The sequence below is a fragment of the Choloepus didactylus genome, chromosome 19 (genome assembly GCF_015220235.1).
Source record: "Choloepus didactylus isolate mChoDid1 chromosome 19, mChoDid1.pri, whole genome shotgun sequence".
Lineage (NCBI taxonomy): Eukaryota > Metazoa > Chordata > Mammalia > Pilosa > Megalonychidae > Choloepus > Choloepus didactylus.
In genome coordinates, this window is record NC_051325.1 from 59949009 (window position 1) to 59965052 (window position 16044).

General features: G+C 53.9%; 1 protein-coding gene across 2 annotated transcripts; it reads left to right on the plus strand.

Moving 5' to 3' along the window:
• Positions 1–882: 882 nt before the first annotated feature.
• Positions 883–14973, plus strand: LOC119515922. 2 transcript variants are annotated; one of them, XM_037812169.1, is made up of 3 exons: positions 883–1161; positions 10942–11095; positions 11358–14973. In XM_037812169.1, the coding sequence occupies exons 1-3, from the start codon at positions 1030–1032 to the stop codon at positions 11729–11731; spliced, it is 660 nt and encodes a 219-aa protein (XP_037668097.1). In that variant the 5' UTR covers positions 883–1029; the 3' UTR covers positions 11732–14973. The 2 variants fall into 2 exon arrangements, 1 of the variants encoding a protein (XP_037668097.1); XR_005213173.1 differs by lacking the exon at positions 883–1161 and adding an exon at positions 9707–10155.
• Positions 14974–16044: the final 1071 nt, after the last annotated feature.

The following is a 16044-nucleotide window of genomic DNA, read 5'->3' on the forward strand; positions in this document are numbered from 1 at the left end:
TCTTCCTTCCCTCCCTCTTACTGGCGAGGAAGCCCACGGAATGGCTGCAGCCAACATGGGGGGGCAGCTCCGTGGCCACTCACTGTCCCTGAGCCACTGCCAGCTCATGTTCTCATCTCCAAAACGGCTCACAGTGTCGATGGCAAATGAGATTGTGCTCAGAGGGCCCTTTCCTGCTTGCCCGGGTCTGACGCATGTGGAGGGTGCTGCGGTAGGTTTAGTAGTGGACCCCCAAACCTGGAACCTGTGACTGTCTTTGCAGATGTGAATAAATTAAGGGTCTCGGGATGAGATCAGCCGGGATTACGGTGGGTCCTAACCCAGTAACCAGCATCCTACTGAGAGGAGAGAGGAGAAAACACAGCCAGAGGCCACATGAAGATGGAGGTGAGGCTAGAGGGGTGCTTGCTCAGGCCAAGGCCTCCCAGGAGCACCAGCTGGGAGGACCAAGGGAGAAGTCTTCCCGGAGCCTCTGGAGGGGGTGGGGGGTGGGGTGACCCTGCTGACACCTTGATTTGGACTTCTGACCTCTGGGAAGGCAAGAGAGCACATTTCTGTTATTTTAAGCAACCAGTTTGTGGTCCTTTGTTACAGCAGCCACAAGGAACTAATACTGGAGTATAGACGGTGGCAGTTACTAGGATTCCATCAGGTCGCTCAGCCAAAATTCGCATCCCCATCTCCACCGCGTGTAGCACATTTAGGTTGCCGATAGATTCCTCTCCACTGTCGATGGCACAGCTGTGCACATCTGTTTGCAGGTGCAGTCCAGCCCTCACCCCACCCCACCCCTGCCCCTGCTGTTCCTGCAGGGTGTAATGCCCGCCCCTCTGCCCCCCGCTGCCGGCTGTGTTTTGAGGAACCCTTGCTGAAATCCTGCAATCTGACTTGACCAACTTCCTTGCTGAAATCAGGCCTCGTCACAAACATCGAACCACACCGCAGCCTGACTTCCTGGAAGCTGTGCCCCCCTCACACTCTCGGGAGAGACAACAGGTTCAAGAACAGACAGATGGACGAACTGGCAGGATGGTCAGGTGTGTTGTCCTTGAGGAAGTGATTTCTTCAGATGCCAAGAGGACAGCCTCCCGTTCTCATAGGCAGAAGCAACCGGAAGGTGTAGAAGAAGATTCAGCATCTTTGGCAGGAATTCAGCTAAAAGTGAGTCTAAAAGGAAATGTAGGCGTGGGGGAGGCGGCAGTGCTGGGAGCATTGCTCTGAGTGGGACAGAGCTGGGTGTGAAGACCCCTGCACCTGGCATGTCTGAGCAACTTACACCACCCCAAGAACCTTACTCTATGCATCTGCAAAAGGGGAAAATGAAGGCACCAGCCTCACGGGGTTGCTGAGCAGATGCTGGAGTTCCACGGGACTGTGTTACCGTGCTCCTGCAGCTGCCTGCGTGCATTGCTCTGGACGCAGAGGAAAGGCATCCTGGGAGCAGCAAGCGCCAGCCCTGGGGAACTCGCTATGGTCCAGAGCATGCCTCCCAGGCCCCCTTGGATGATGGGGGGCTAATCCGCTCAGGCCAGGCACTTCCTTTCCCGGAGGAAACAGCTGCTTTCCAGTCTGAAGAATGACTTGGCAGAGCCTGCCTCAAGCCCATTGCCCACCAGAGCCTGCCTGAGAGGCCTTTTGGTTCTGGAAACTTCTGCTGAAAGCTGAAGTTTCCAGGCTGTCGCCCTGGCTCCCTCTGAGCCCATCGCCAACAGCCCTCTGCTCCATATTTTGCATTTGGCTCCTTGTGCCCATGGCTGCCCCCAGGTCGGGCTCTCCCTCTGCCCAGGCCCAGGTTACTGCCCTCCATGCCTGGCTGGGGCTGTGTTCAGCAGTGCCTTCTGGGTTGCAGTGGGAATGGACCACAGCTGCTCATTTGCAGACATGCTGAACCCTCCCAGCCAGGGCTTCCGAGCCCCGCAGCCGCCCCACCACACAGGGCCGTCCCAGCCCTGCCTGCCTTGTTAAGTCCTTCCTCAGAGCCTTGGCCTTTGAGGGCTCCTTTGCCTGAATGTCTCCCTGGGTTTTCTTAGCCCATCCTTGTCCCCATGTCCTCAAGATCATTTCGAGACTCACCTCCAGTGACCCAGCTCTGGCAGGCGTCCCTACATCCTCTTCACTTCCACACCATCGAGTTAACTTGCCTTTGCTTTCGGGGTGACAATAACTAATATTTTTAAGTCCTTCTAAAATCTCTGCATAGATTATCTGATTTAATTCCCACAACCCTGCCAGGTGGTGGCATGAGTGTTACTAGCCCCATTTCACTGCAAAGAATCTGAGGTCCCAGAGCTCAGGTAGCCTCCTAAAGCCAGATGGCCTGTAGGGTTTGAACCCTGGGCAGTCTCATTTCAGAGCCCTTGTTGGCTCCATTTGGCCACATGGCCTTTCTAGAGCCCTCCGAGCAGGGCCGGGCTAGGGTGAGGCGAGCAAGGCATTTCCCTCAGGTACAAAAGACTCGGTCATCCACATAACTACTATCTTAATGCAATAATTTAAAAAATCTAAATTAATGCCCCCAAAACCCCACGATGTACAAAATATCACGTCTGTCCCTGCCTCACTCACTTCACCCCAGTTCTGCCTCTGGCTCCAATGAAATGTTATTTACAAAAACAGACACCCGCCTGCAGGCCCTGGTTTGCCATCTTTACGTATGTGCCGCTCCCCTGCCCCCAATTCTTTTATGAAAAATTTTCAAGCCTGTAGGAAAGGTGACAAGACAGTACAGGAAGTGCCTTCATGTATGTCCTCTTTCTCTCTCTGGATCCCGGGTCCCTCAAGGGCAGGAGGCAGAGAAGGTGGTGGAGTAGCCCCAAGTAGCCCAGAGTAGCCCTGAGTAGCCCCAGAGTAGCCCTGGAGTTGCCTGGAGTAGCCCTGAGTAGCCCTGGAGTAGCCCCGGAGTAGCTCTGGAATAGCCTCGGAGTAGCCCTGGCAAAAAAGCACCGGAGTAGCCCTGAGTAGCCTTGGAGCAGCCCCGGACGCTCAGGGCGTGGCCCGCGGCCCAGCAGCCCGGGCACCACCAGCACCTGGGACTTGGGGCCTCAAGCAAGAGCTGCCTCTCAGCCCACCCCGGATGGCTGACTTGGACTCGGAGCCTTAACGAGACCCCCAGAGTGTTTGAGTGCACAGCGCTGGTGCAGAGCATGGGCCTGTGGGAAGGAGCTGCATTCGAACCCTAGCACGGGGCTCTTTTGGGCTGCTCAGCCTGCAGTGATCACTAGTTAGACATTGCGCTAGGTGCTCTGCACCTATAAGCTCATTTAATCCTTGTAACAACCCGAAGATTCTCCAGGGGGAGTGATTCTGTCCCTCAAGGGACATGTGGCCATGGCTGGGACATCGTGGGTTGTCAGGTGAGGGGCTGCTGCCGACATCTACTGGGTGGTGCCCCAAGATGCTGCCTGGCCTCCCGCAGTGCCCAGGGCAGCACAGACACCCCCACCCCAGCCCAGATGCCCCAGTGCCAAGGTGAGAAAGCCTGCCGCAGCCTGGGGGCTAGCTGCTGTGAGTGCCCCGTTCTGCAGACAAGGAAACTGAGGCTTAGAGAGGGGAAGGGGCTCTCCAAAGTCACCACCCAAGTAGTAAGAGGTGGGGCCAGGATAACCCTCCTCACAGATCTCTCTGTCAACCCGCTTTCTAGTAAGCACCTCCTCTGAGTTAGGTGCTGGGACCCTGTAGGCATGTGTGGGCGCACAGTAGGCCTTCTACACATGCTGCTGCCACTGTCAGAGGTGCTTAATACATGGGAAGCACCCAGGAAGTGCAGAGGGCCCTGACCTGTGAGCTGGGGGGTGCTGCTGCTTCGATTCCCATGTCCGTCCCATTTTGTGTTTTCATTTGAACACAAAGATGTCGTTGTGGGGCCTTGCTGGAGCCCCCTCTCCTTGGCACAGAATTCCAGGTCTCAGTGCCAAGCCAGGCTGCCTTGGGGTTCACGGCCCGGGTAGCACACCCAGGCGACCCATCTGCTGCTCCCCCGGGATAAACATCAGACACGCTGTTTGCAAACCTCAACCCCGGAGGGCTCCGAGTAGGATGGAACAGAGCCCACCTTCCTGGGGAGGCGGCTCCCAGCCCACACCCGGCAGGGGCCCAGCCGTATGCGGGACACAGATACACTAAAAAAGTATTCCTCGCCGAGCTGGACGTCAAGTGTAACTGGGCATCCTGGGCGTCATCCGCAGCCCTGCTGCCTGGGCACCTCCCTCCCTGTTTCCCCTTCCCCTGCTTTATTTTCTAAGTGAACTTTTTATTGAAGTATAAAATGTGCTTCCAGAAAAGTGCACACATCGTAAGTGCTGAGGATCGAATCGTGCACCACACAAGAAGGCATGTTCGGGTCCCAACCATGACGATGCCATGACTTGAGGTGTGTCCACACTGAACGAGGGGAGCTAATCCCACATGGCTGACGTCCTTGTAAGGAAGGGAGATTGGACCTGAAGGAGACGCCATGGGGAGCAGCCGGAAGCTGGAAGTCAACAGAGCCCGGAAGAGAGAGGAGAAGACGCCGCCATGTGCATTGCCATGTGACAGAAATGCCAAGGAACCCCAAAAATGCTGGCCAGCCAGAAGAAACGGGCCCCAGGAGGAAGCAAGCCTTCCAGCCCCTGAAACCGTGGGCCAAGAAATGCCCCGCTGCTTAAGCAACCCCTTGTGCGATGTTTGTTTCAGCAGCCGAAAAACTAAAACAATAAGTGACCCGAGCAGCAAATTTTCACAAAATGAGCACACCTGGTTAACCAGCACCCAGATCCAGAAAGAGGATGTGACCCCAGAATCCCACCCCGCCCCTCCCAGTCCCCACCCCCTCCCAAGGGGGCCCGTCCACGGACTCTTCCTGGTTTTGAGCCATCCGTGCCTAGCCGTTCTCTTGGTCTTGCTTCTTTGGCTCGACCCCCTCCTCGTCTCAGTGCAGCAGGCCACTCTCGGCCACATCACCCTTGGTTTCTGCACGCTCCTGCTGACAGGCATTTGGATGGTTTCTGGTTTGGGGGAGCTGCTAAGAACATTCTCCTACAACCCTGCCTTAAATTTCACCTGGCACTTGATCACCGTTACATTAGACGTGTCATTGATCGTTGCCATCTCCCCTCAGCCGTCTTGGCCGCCGGCCCCTGCCCAGTGTCTGCACATAGTAGGTGCTTACTGAGCACCGGGAGGAGGAAAGGACACCCACTCCTGCTTTCTCTGGGCTCCCCAGGGACAGTGCCCTGCCAGGGTTAACCTTGGAGCACACAACTTGGATTTGCCTGCGTTTTGCCTGAGGGCCCCGAGACAACTGCCAGGCAAATGTTATGGAAATGGCCCTTAGGCCTGGGGGAGGAATTGGGGAGTGGGGGGTACCCGCTGCTCTCCTCCCTCCTGGGCCACCACCTGTGTGGGGTGTTCTATTCATAGCCGCTGAGGGCTGCCCCCGACCCTCCCCAGTCACCGGTGGCCTTAGAGTGCCAGGGAAAGCTGTCCTTGTAAACACAGTCACCACCATCGCTGTCCTTAGACAGCACCAGGCGGCCGCAGCAGCACGTGTACAAGGGGCCCGGAGCCTGGCTGGGGAGGGGGTGCAGGGGCTTCGGGACCTGCACCCTCGTTTCCCCTTCTCTCACATACTGGTGAGCCTCAGTTTCCCATCTTTAAAATGGGGGTGGTGACATACCACACATGTAGTGATGCTGATTCGGTTAGCCGATGCCGTGGAGGGGTTAGTGCAGGGCTGGGTTAAATAAGGGTTAAAACAGCACCGATCCTCAAGGTCATGGTAGCTGAGCACCCCTCTGCTTTAAATATGACCTTGCCATCCTGAAGAGTATGCAATTCTATTCCCACAACCCCTTCCCCTCCTCCCCTCTGTCCTCTCCTTGGGTTGGGATCCCGAAGTGGCATGAATGGGGGTGGGGACTGGCTTCAAGATCAAGCAGCCCCTCCATCAAGGCCCGGCTGGGTCTGAGCATAAACTGCTCCACCCAGCTGTGATCTCTACGGCAGCAGTGGGGCCTGAGGGTCCCTGGCAACCTCCACCTCAAAGTCGGCCCCAAAGATGGCCCCAGCACCTGCCAGACCCTAGCCTGGCCTCAGGCCTGGATAAGGAGCCACTTTGCATTTGCAAATGAGTGCTGGGCCTCCCCAGGCCCCGTGGTTGCCCCATGCCGCCTGCCACCTGCTATGTGCAGAAGAGGGGGGGCTGCAGCCACGTGGGTCCCTCCAAGGGGCTGAGTTAGGGGACCCCCTCCCCCATCAAGGGCTGGAAAGGAGCCAGAATCCCCTGGGGTGGTGGGGGAGGGACACAGTTGGCTTTTCCTTCTCTCTCTGCCTTAATTCCTTCCTTCCCTTCTTTCTTTTTCTTCCTGCCCCACTCCCTCCTCTTTCTCTGCCTCCCCCCGCCCTTGTCGCTCCCTCCATCCCCCCGCCCCATCCTTGCCTTCCTTTCTCCTCTCTCCCTCTCCCTTCTCTCTCAGCCTCTCTCTCTCTTAATCTCTCCCCACCCCCTCCCTCGCCCCCTGCCCCATCTCAGGGAGAGCCCAGGCTGGCCTGGCGCCCAGTGGGGGTTGGCGTAGGTGTCACTTAGTCCTTCTGACCCTGAAGTATAAACTGCAGGTGGAGCGGGAGCGTGACAGTGATTTACATTTCTGGTCTCTGCCCTCGCTCTTCTTTTCCTTGAACAAATGAGGCGGAGGCAGCAGGCCTGTGGTGGGCACACTGTCTCCCGAGGGGTGCTGGGGAGGGGCGCGGATGGGGGTGGGCCTGGGGCAACCCCCCCACCCCACCCTGCTGTCCTCTGATGTCCAGAACCCAGAAGAGTGTGGGGGTGGGGAGCTCAGGCAGGGCCTGGGTGGGGGGCTTCTGAGGCTCCCGTGGAACACCCCCTACCCACCCCCACCCCATTCTCCCATCCGTTCTGCCTGGGCATCTGCATGGACCCTCCTGGGTGGTCCTGGGCCAGAAGCCCCATCCCAAGCAACCCACAGGGGAGGGACCCGCCCTCAGGATCACAAAGACATCCCAGCTGGGGGGAGTCCCAAGAGGAAAATGGGTCCTGAGGGCCAGGGATGTACCTAACGCTCACCTCCCCACCCCGTACTCCCCCAGCTGCGGTGGCACCTGAGGCTGAGGCCCCCGAACTCCTCCCCAACACCCGGGATCCTCCCTCCGCAGTGACTGGAAGCCCTGGGAGATGATGCAAGAGGAGGTGGAGAGACCCCTGGGAGGTTCTCTGTCCTCCTGACGGGATAATGCAGGAGAATCCCACAGCCCAGGCTGCCCCTCCCTCAGGGCCCCTCTGACCTGGAGAGCTGGATGGGACATGACGGGGCCAGAGAGGGGGGCCATGCAGCCTGCTCTGCCTCCCAGCAAGGGGCTGAACCTCCCCACCCCCTTCTCCAAGCCCCCTCAGGCCTGGGGGCTGGGTGGAAGTCCACTCCCCAAAGGGTGCTCATTATGAGGCTTATTAACTTGCAGAAGACGCCAAGCTGGACCATAGTGGAAAGGAATATACGAACCCTTAAGAGCATGGTGGGCAGACCTGGGCTTTGCAGTCAGATGGGCCTGGGTTCAAATCTCACCTTCGCTTCTCGTCAGCTGCACTTGGCCTAGCTACTCCGCTCCCGTGAGCCTCGACAGCTGTGAAGTGGGATGGAGCGCACCCCTGTCTGCAGGGTGTCGTGGTGTCACCACCGCAGCATTTACATTCCACCACAGGGCCTTGGCACATGCCCTGGACGCCCCCTCCCCAGCACTCCCATCAAATTCTCTGTTCACCTTTTTGAGACACCGTTACCCCAGCTCCCCACTCCAGTGTTTCCAGACCCCACCCTGCTTTCCTTTCCTCCACAGCCCGACTACCACCTGTCCACCTTGTTTTTCACTTCTTTGTTTGACCTGTCACCTGAGTCTCCAGGGCTCTCAGGTAGCCCAGAGGGTGAAAGCTGCATCAGTGGTTTTCCCATCACCAGGAGAAAGCACAGGAGGAACTGGGGTTACTCAGACAGCACCAGCAAGGGACCCCGGGGCGTCAGGAGCCCCTGCCAGGAGGGGCTGCACACCAGTCGGAGGTCTGCCTGAGCACTGGAAACTTCTGGAAGTGCCTGGGCAGGGGGACGGCACCCCCCAGGTATCTGCAGCAGGAAGTGGATGTGCAGGCAGGGGTGGCCCCTGGTTACAGCTGCACACATTTCATTCATGGTTCCACGTTCACTTTCTCTCCCCGCTGTCGGACGGCTCGGGCCGCCCATTCCACAGCCCTTTTCCTTCAGCTCTCTCCCTGCACCGCCCCCTTCCTTGCCCCTGCATCGAGGAAAGTTCCAGGTTGTCTGGTTCTCAGCCCTGGCTGCCTGCTGAGCTCCCTGGAGAACTCTAACAATCCTGATGGCTTTGCTCTCCTGTTTCACCAACCACCCAGCACTGTGGATGCCTCTTCACCATTTGGTTCAAAGTTCTTGAGTTGCTTCGGAAGGGCAGACGCCTTCCCACGTTTCCCCAGGTCACCCTCAGGCACCTGCAGCAGCGGTGGGGTCACTTTGTTCTGTAGGTGATAACTGCTATGGAATGAACTCTGTCCCCCAAAAAGGATAGGCTCGCGTCCTACCCCCAGTGCCTGTGAAGGGACCGTACTCAGGAGCAGGTCTTTACAGAGGCCATCACGCTAGGATGAGGTCACCCTGGAGCAGGGTGGGCTCTGAGTCCAGGGCGACTGCGCCCCTAGAAGGAGAGACATAGACGGGAAGGGAGGATGCCCCAGGAAGGCAGGGACACGGATGGCAGCGAGGTGCCTACAAGCCCAGGAACCCCAAGGATTCCGGAAGCCACCAGAGGGCTGGACAGAGCCTCCAGGAGGAGCCAGCCAACTCCTTGGTCTGGGATTTCCGGCCCCCAGAACTGCAAGGGAAGACACTTTTTTTTAATCACCAGGTTGTGGTTCTTTGTTAGGGCAGCCACAGGACACACACACAGTAATAACAGAACACATTTGCGTAGCACTCAGCACTGCGGTCAGCAGGTTTCCCTGCACTGTCTCATTTCAAGGGCTGGAGAATCCAAGAGGCAGCCTGTTACAGAGAAGGGAACTGACACATGGGGAGGTGACCCCTCTCGGGGGTGAGGAAACTGAGACTCAGAAGCAGGGGCTAGTCCGGGGTTTATTAGAACTGGGAGGTGGGAGCTGGGACCCAGGCCAGGCCGCTCCTGCTCAGAAGCCCAAGCTTTTCTCCTGAAACCAATCAAACAACAATTCGGATTTTTTATGTTGCCCCAAACACCCACTTTCCTCATTTACACCATAATTTCCACAAGTGCTGAATGGGGAGAGATGAGGGAAAAGTCACTTTTTCTAGCTGAGGTTGGCTACTTCAGAGAGTCATTCTTGCAAAGCCACATTGCTTTGCTAAGGGAAACTTCGGTCTTGAAAGATAAATGTTTTGCATATCTAAATCAGATTTACAAAGCCCCATGCTGTGAGTTGTGCTACTTAGAAATATTGCTCGTTATGAGGTTGCTTTTGGCATTTGGTAAGGAATTTAAATCCCCATCAAGTAAATGAATTGCTGTTAGTCTAAAAGAATGGCCGTGGGTTTCTACTTCTTTCTAAAAAAAAAGCGGGGGCGGGGGGGAGCTGCAGGTTAATTCTGTCTGTGTGTGCCTGTAAAATTCCAGAACATGTGCTAATGATAATAATATGGATACTGGCTCAAACTCACTGCAAGTGTGCCGTTTTTAAACTCACTTTTCAACTTACTTATAAAATCAAATACATTTTAAAAATAAACTTTTTAATGCTGCTACAGGGAATGCAAAACCATTACTTGCCAAAAATAGTCGTCATCATCATCATCATCATCAGAAACATTTTGAGCATTTACTCTGTGGCAGGAAACTGAGTTTAAAATCCTTATTCCAAAACACTAACAGGAGTGTCCGGGGGAGGCACAAAACTTCTTTTCAGCCGTCTTGTTAACGCCCCTGGGTTGCCATCCTCTCCTGGTTCATCCTTAAACTGTGGGAAGCTGGTCCAGCAGCACGGGGCGGGGCCGGGAGCCCACGGCACCATCTCCGGTCCCAGGCGGAGCTCCTGGGGGGCAGTGGAGCTCCAGGAACCCTTATCGCCTAAACGGGCCCCCCGGGAGTGAAGGCAGGAAGCAAATGCAGATTCAGAGTCGACCACAGGTGAGCTTCCCACACACACCAGGAAGCCTTAGGCAGCCAGGGCGATGGGTCTATTTTAGCGCCTCCTTTCCTGGTCATAAAAGGGGAATAATGGTGGGAAGGGATGACATTGTATCTCTCTCATGGGACTGTTGGAAGGATTAAATGAGATAGTGCTATAAAGTATTGTAACAGTGCTGGATAGAACAAATGCTCCAAATGTTAGCAATAATGTTATTATTACTATTACATTATTATTACTATTATGACAAGCGATATTGATGCTTTCCATTCCTGTAGCGTTGTGAAGTTTTATTTAAAAAGAAATGTATTTGATTTTTTAAAGTGAATTGATTTAAAGAAAATAAGTAATTATCAGGGCAAGTGGTACCAAACCATTGGGTAGCACCACCACGGGGGAAAGGTAACCCAGCTGGGGCAGCTTCTGGAAGCCTGGTGACCTGGACACTGGTGACGGCTCTGCCATCCGTGTGGCCTGGCGGCCTGGACGTCAGTGTAGGGAGGCGGAGGCTGGCTGGAGGAGGCTGCAGATGTCCAGGACCCCAGGGGGCCACCAAGCGGTTTCCCACCACCCCTGGGCTGGCCGGCAGCCTCCACCCCAGACCTGGGCTGGTATTTTTAGTACACAGGCACTCTGCACAGCCCGGTACACTCTGACCAAATTTAGAAATCTCAAGAGGCCTTTCACTTCCACGCCCTCGGTAGGAGCAATGAATGAAAAGGCCCCCAGCCGAGGGTCTTGCTGGAGCAAAGGAAGATTTTATTTTTAAACCCTAATGTTTGCAGGTCTCCATCCGCGGGGCTGGTCGGGAAGTCCAAGATTTATCTCTCAGGGAGAAAAAGCAAGTTGCAGAATCACGTGTGAGAGGTCTGAGCATTTCAGCAAAAACAAAAAAGCCCTCAAGTGCATGTGCGTCAGAGACCGCAGAGCAGAAGACAGGTGCAAGGGGGGCGCAGGAGGGGCCCCCCCAGCTGCAGTGGATGGGACTTTTCGGGGGGAGGGGGATGGTTGCAGGGGGAGGGGGCGGGTGGAGGGGGCAGGGAGCTAATTAACCTCACCCTTTCCAAAGCTTCATATTTACTGTCTCCCTGGTTACAACAAGCATGCGTTACTTTTGAAATTTGAAACCATTAAGCCCTCAAAGTTTTAAATTACCTTAAGATTGAAAAGCCTCAGCCCCAGTGTCTATATGGGACTTCAGGGCTTGCCAAGCGCGTCGGGCTGTGTGCTGGACACTTGTCGTCTCTGACCTCCCGGCATCGCGCCCCCTCTCCCCTGATGTCCCCCAAAGGTTCCCGGGCACACCGTCCTCTGCACCCCCAGGTCCACACGGCCGCTGACTCCATCCCCCGCCCACGGAGGGTGTGGCCAGGGCTGCCTTCTGCTGGGGTTGCAGAGGAGGTGGGTGCAGGCCTGGGACTGCTGGCAGCCCCCATGCCACCAGGAGGGGGGAGCCTGGCTGGGAGGAGGGAGGACGAACTGGGTCCCTGGTACTGGGCTGGATCTGAGGCTCTACCCATGGAAGGAGCCAGTTCATTCCCTGTGGAGCGGAGCCAGTGGGAGTCGGGGTGGTAGCGGAGTGCTGCTGGGGCTCTTTCGGCCCCCAAAAGCTGATGGCTAGACCTTCAAGAACTTGGCATATCGGATGTTAAACATGGCCATTGCTAAAAATTAAATCACGTACACTTACCATTAAATACATTATATTAAAAACAATGGTAAATACTCAAAACACATCACCTCCTAATCACTACCCTTTCCTGTTTTCTGGTCCTGAGGTTACTTACCTTTGCTGGGTCCGAGCCGGAAACACCGAACACAGTTGTGCAGCTGTATCTCTCTTCTGGGGTGACAGCTGGCCGGGGTCCTCCAACTTGGGATACAGCCTGCTGGAAGACGCAAGCATTAACGAGGCACCTCTCTCCACTGCCCACGCCCCCCAAAAGAAAAGACACTTTTTTTCTCCTCTTGGGTCCGAGGAAAGGCTGAGAGCCATTTATGGAGAGAGGCTCGGTGGCTTCTGGGAAAGTAGGCTCACGTGCCGTCTTTCATTAATTATCACGGGGTCGGGGTGTGTCTGGACGTGTAAACAGTCCCTAGATGGGGGGCGGTAACGTGTTTCTGCTAAACTCTGGTCTAGTGACACAAGTTCTGAGGTAAGGGCAATCGAAAGCACTAGGCGTCTCTGGAAGAGACTTGGAGAAGTCTGATGGTGTCCACCATGCGGTTTAACTTTACTTTGGCCCATGAACCAAAGGCAGCAGTGCTACTGAGAACAGGACAGGCACCCTCACAGACGAGGCTGGAACAGTCTCAAACCTGGGCCTGGGGTCAGGCTTGTGGGCCAGAGGCCACGGACGCTCGTTTTCCCTGCCCACACCTGCCGAAGGCACCAAACTGGCATGTGCCCTTGCGTCGGTGGCAGAGGAAGAGACTGCATGGAGGTGGGCGTCTCCCGTGGCTTCTGGTGGCCTTTCCACAGCACTGCTGGTCACCTGGACGCACGGGGCAGGGCCGGACAGGCCCCATCTGGGCCAGCAGCAGCCAGAGCAGCTCTGCAGTCCAGCAGCCTGTGGGCTTTTCTCTTTCCAAGGGTGGGGCCTGCCTCTCTCCTGCTGTCTGCCCAGAGCGAGTCATTCTTTGTTTAATTAAACTGGACGTTTTAAAAATAGAAACTGTCAAGAAAAGTGGAAGGTTCTAACAGAAGACCCAGCTGGCTTGGGTCCTACACATGAGGTCAGTGGCGGCAGGACCCAGGATCTGATGCCCATCATGGCCTGGGTGTGCTGTCCGGGGCAGTGTGTGTGTTAGCTGGAAGTCAACTCTATGCAGTTATTCGAAATCATGATTTCATCGTAGCTGGCACACTGACGGTTGTACCGGGGCTGTGCTAATGCCACACCCGAGAGGGAAGTCTGCGCATCCCTGTCTGCGTGACGGGTGACCCCGCAGTTCTGAGAAGCCCAGGACACACGCCACCAGCCTTCCAGCCCAGCACTGAGCTCGTTCTTCTCCAATGGCCCTGCCCTTTGTCCTTAGCCGCGTGGCTGAGGGAACCCCCACGCTGCCAGCAGCAGGGCTGGAGGTCACAGCGGCCACCAGCCTGGGCCCTGCACGAGGGGAAGGCTTGGGTCAAGCCCCTGCTCCACTGTGTATGAGGCCAGGGACTGCAGTCTGCCCTCAGTCTGTTCCTCAGTAAAATGGGTGTCATAACAAGCTGCAATGGTACTAAGTCCAATGATGCATGTAAAGGGTCTGGTGTAGGATAAATAGTAGATAAATGTTTGCTGCTATGAAAGAAGCAAAAGTACTGAAAAGCCACAAGCGATAATCTGAAAATGCTGTTGAACATAATGGAAGTCTTCCTTTCAAAAATTATAACCAAATAAAACATAAAAAGTGGTGCATTACACATCTGGCTCCTGACTAGGATGGAAAGCTGGAAAGTGCATCTCTTCCATCCTAACAGTAAGAAAAGGCCAGATAATCCACAATCTCATAACTTCACTTGAACAGATCTATATTAGCTTCCTTGAGCTGCTAGAACAAACCCGGTGGTGCAAAGCAGCAGACACTGACCGCTCAGTTCTGGAGCCTAGAAGTCCCACAGGGGACTCTGCTCCTTGCCTCTCTCAGCTTCAGGGGGCGGCTACAGTCCTTGGCTTGTGGCTGCCTCTCTCCAATCTCTGTCCCGTGGTCACACAGCCACCCCCTCTTCTCTTCCTTGTGCCCTTTGTACAGTGCCTTCGAATTTCTGTCACTGGATTTAGGGCCTGTCTGGGTAACCCAGGATCATGTCTTCTTAAGATCCCCACCTTATTTCCATCTGCAAGGACCCTTTCTCCAAATAAGGTCCTATTCACAGGTTCCAGGGGCTTAACATCTTTTGGGGATCATTTTTTCTTTTTTTTTTTGGATCACCACACTATCAGAGAGCTGAGATCAGGGGCATCCAACTAATCTGGAATCGAGACGGGGGCATCTCTGGGGAGAAAGGAGCACGGGCCCTGGCTTACCTGGGGCCCAGGCCAGGAAGAAGCCAGGACTGTCATGCCAGCAGGTAAGACTTCAGCTTGCATTTAAAATGCATTGCTGGGGACCTAACAGGGGCCAGCAAGGGGAGAGGATCCCCGGGCACGGCCAGCGCTGACTCGTGTCTGGCTGGCTTGGGCCATGGGCTGCAGTTTGTCTACCCCATTCTAGAGGGATCTGAAGCTAACCGCAGCAACCACAAAACCCGAAACTGGATCAGTTCCTGACTAGATCGACTCCATCCTCCCACCCTAAAGGCCCAGCAGAAGAGGGGTACTCATTTCCAGGCATAAAGACCTTCTTCACATGATGTCTGGTTTTTGACCAAAAATTATGAGATGCAGGAAAAAGGAAGATAAAAACAACCTCTGTCAAAAGACAAATGAATCAGAAGAACTACTGATGGTACTGACGATGGGCTAACTCAGTGGAATCAAGGAAAGTCCAGAAATCGACCCCCCAACATGTGGTCAACGTACTGTCAGCAGAGCCACGAAGGGATTCCAGGGCAAGCGGAAGTTCTCCAATAAATGGCACGGGAACATCGATGGTCCATGTGTGAAAAAATGAACCTCCATCCACATCTTGTACCACAAACAAAAATTAACTCAAAATGCATTGCAGACATAAAACTATAAGACTTCTAGAAGTAAATATGGCAGAAAATCTTTGCAAAACATGTATGATAAAGAACTTGTATCCAGAATATGTAAGTAACTCTCAAAAACCCAATTTAAAAATGGTCAAAAGATTTGAACAGGCATTTTACCAAAGACGAATGGGAAAAAAGCACATGAAAAAATTTTCAAAATCACTGGTCATCAGTGAAATGCAAATTAAAACCACAATGACACGTCACTACACACCTAGTAGAATGGCTAAAAAAAAAAAGAAAAAAAAAACCAACCACAAAAAATATCCCCCAAACCCCATATCTGATAATACTCAGGGGTGGGATATGTTACACCACCAGAACTCTCACACCTCACTGGGGAGACGGCAAAATGGCACACCCGCTTTGAGAAAATTTGTCATTTTGTTATCAAGTTAAACAGATACTTACCCTGTGACCCAGCAATCCCACCCTTAGGTATTTACTCAAATTAAATGAAAATTTATATTTACACAAAAACCTGTATGCAAATGTTTCTAACGACTTCATTCATAATCCCTCCCAACTGGAAATAACCCGTTTCTTCCTTCGAAGCGGCGAATGAATAAACAAGTTTGGCACATTGGTATACAAGCGAATACGACTCAGCAAGAAGCAGGAAGGAGTGCTTGAGACATGCAAACTCATAGGTGAAGCTCCAAATCATCAAGCTGAGTGAAAGAAGCCAGGCTCAAAAGACCAAATGTTGCAGGATTCCGTTGCTAGCACATTCTGGGAAAGGCAAAATGACAGAAAAAGCAGAAGCTGGGCCAGGGAGTGGAGGAGGAGCTTTCTTCAGAGCGCATGAGGGAAGTTTGGTGGAGATAGAGCCGTTGTGGTCTTGGGTTACACGACTGTACGCGTACGTCAAGACTCATAGACTTGTTCATTAAAAGGGGGAAATATTTACTGTATTTAAATTATGCCTCAAAAAAGTAAAAAAAAAAAAAAAAAACCAAAACAACAACAACAAAATGCATTGCTGAAAACTAGCACTAAGAATTATTTCTTATAGCCATTTCACTTAGATAAAAAGTTGTGATTAGTAAACTGATTTCCATTTGGCCAACATTTGAACATCCCACTTTCTCAGGACTAATTTCTGATTCTTCATGGATTTAACAAAATTTGTTTTGGGGGGATATAAGCAAGTATGTGTCTGCACACATACATTCATGCAAACATTTGAAATTCTCCTACTCAT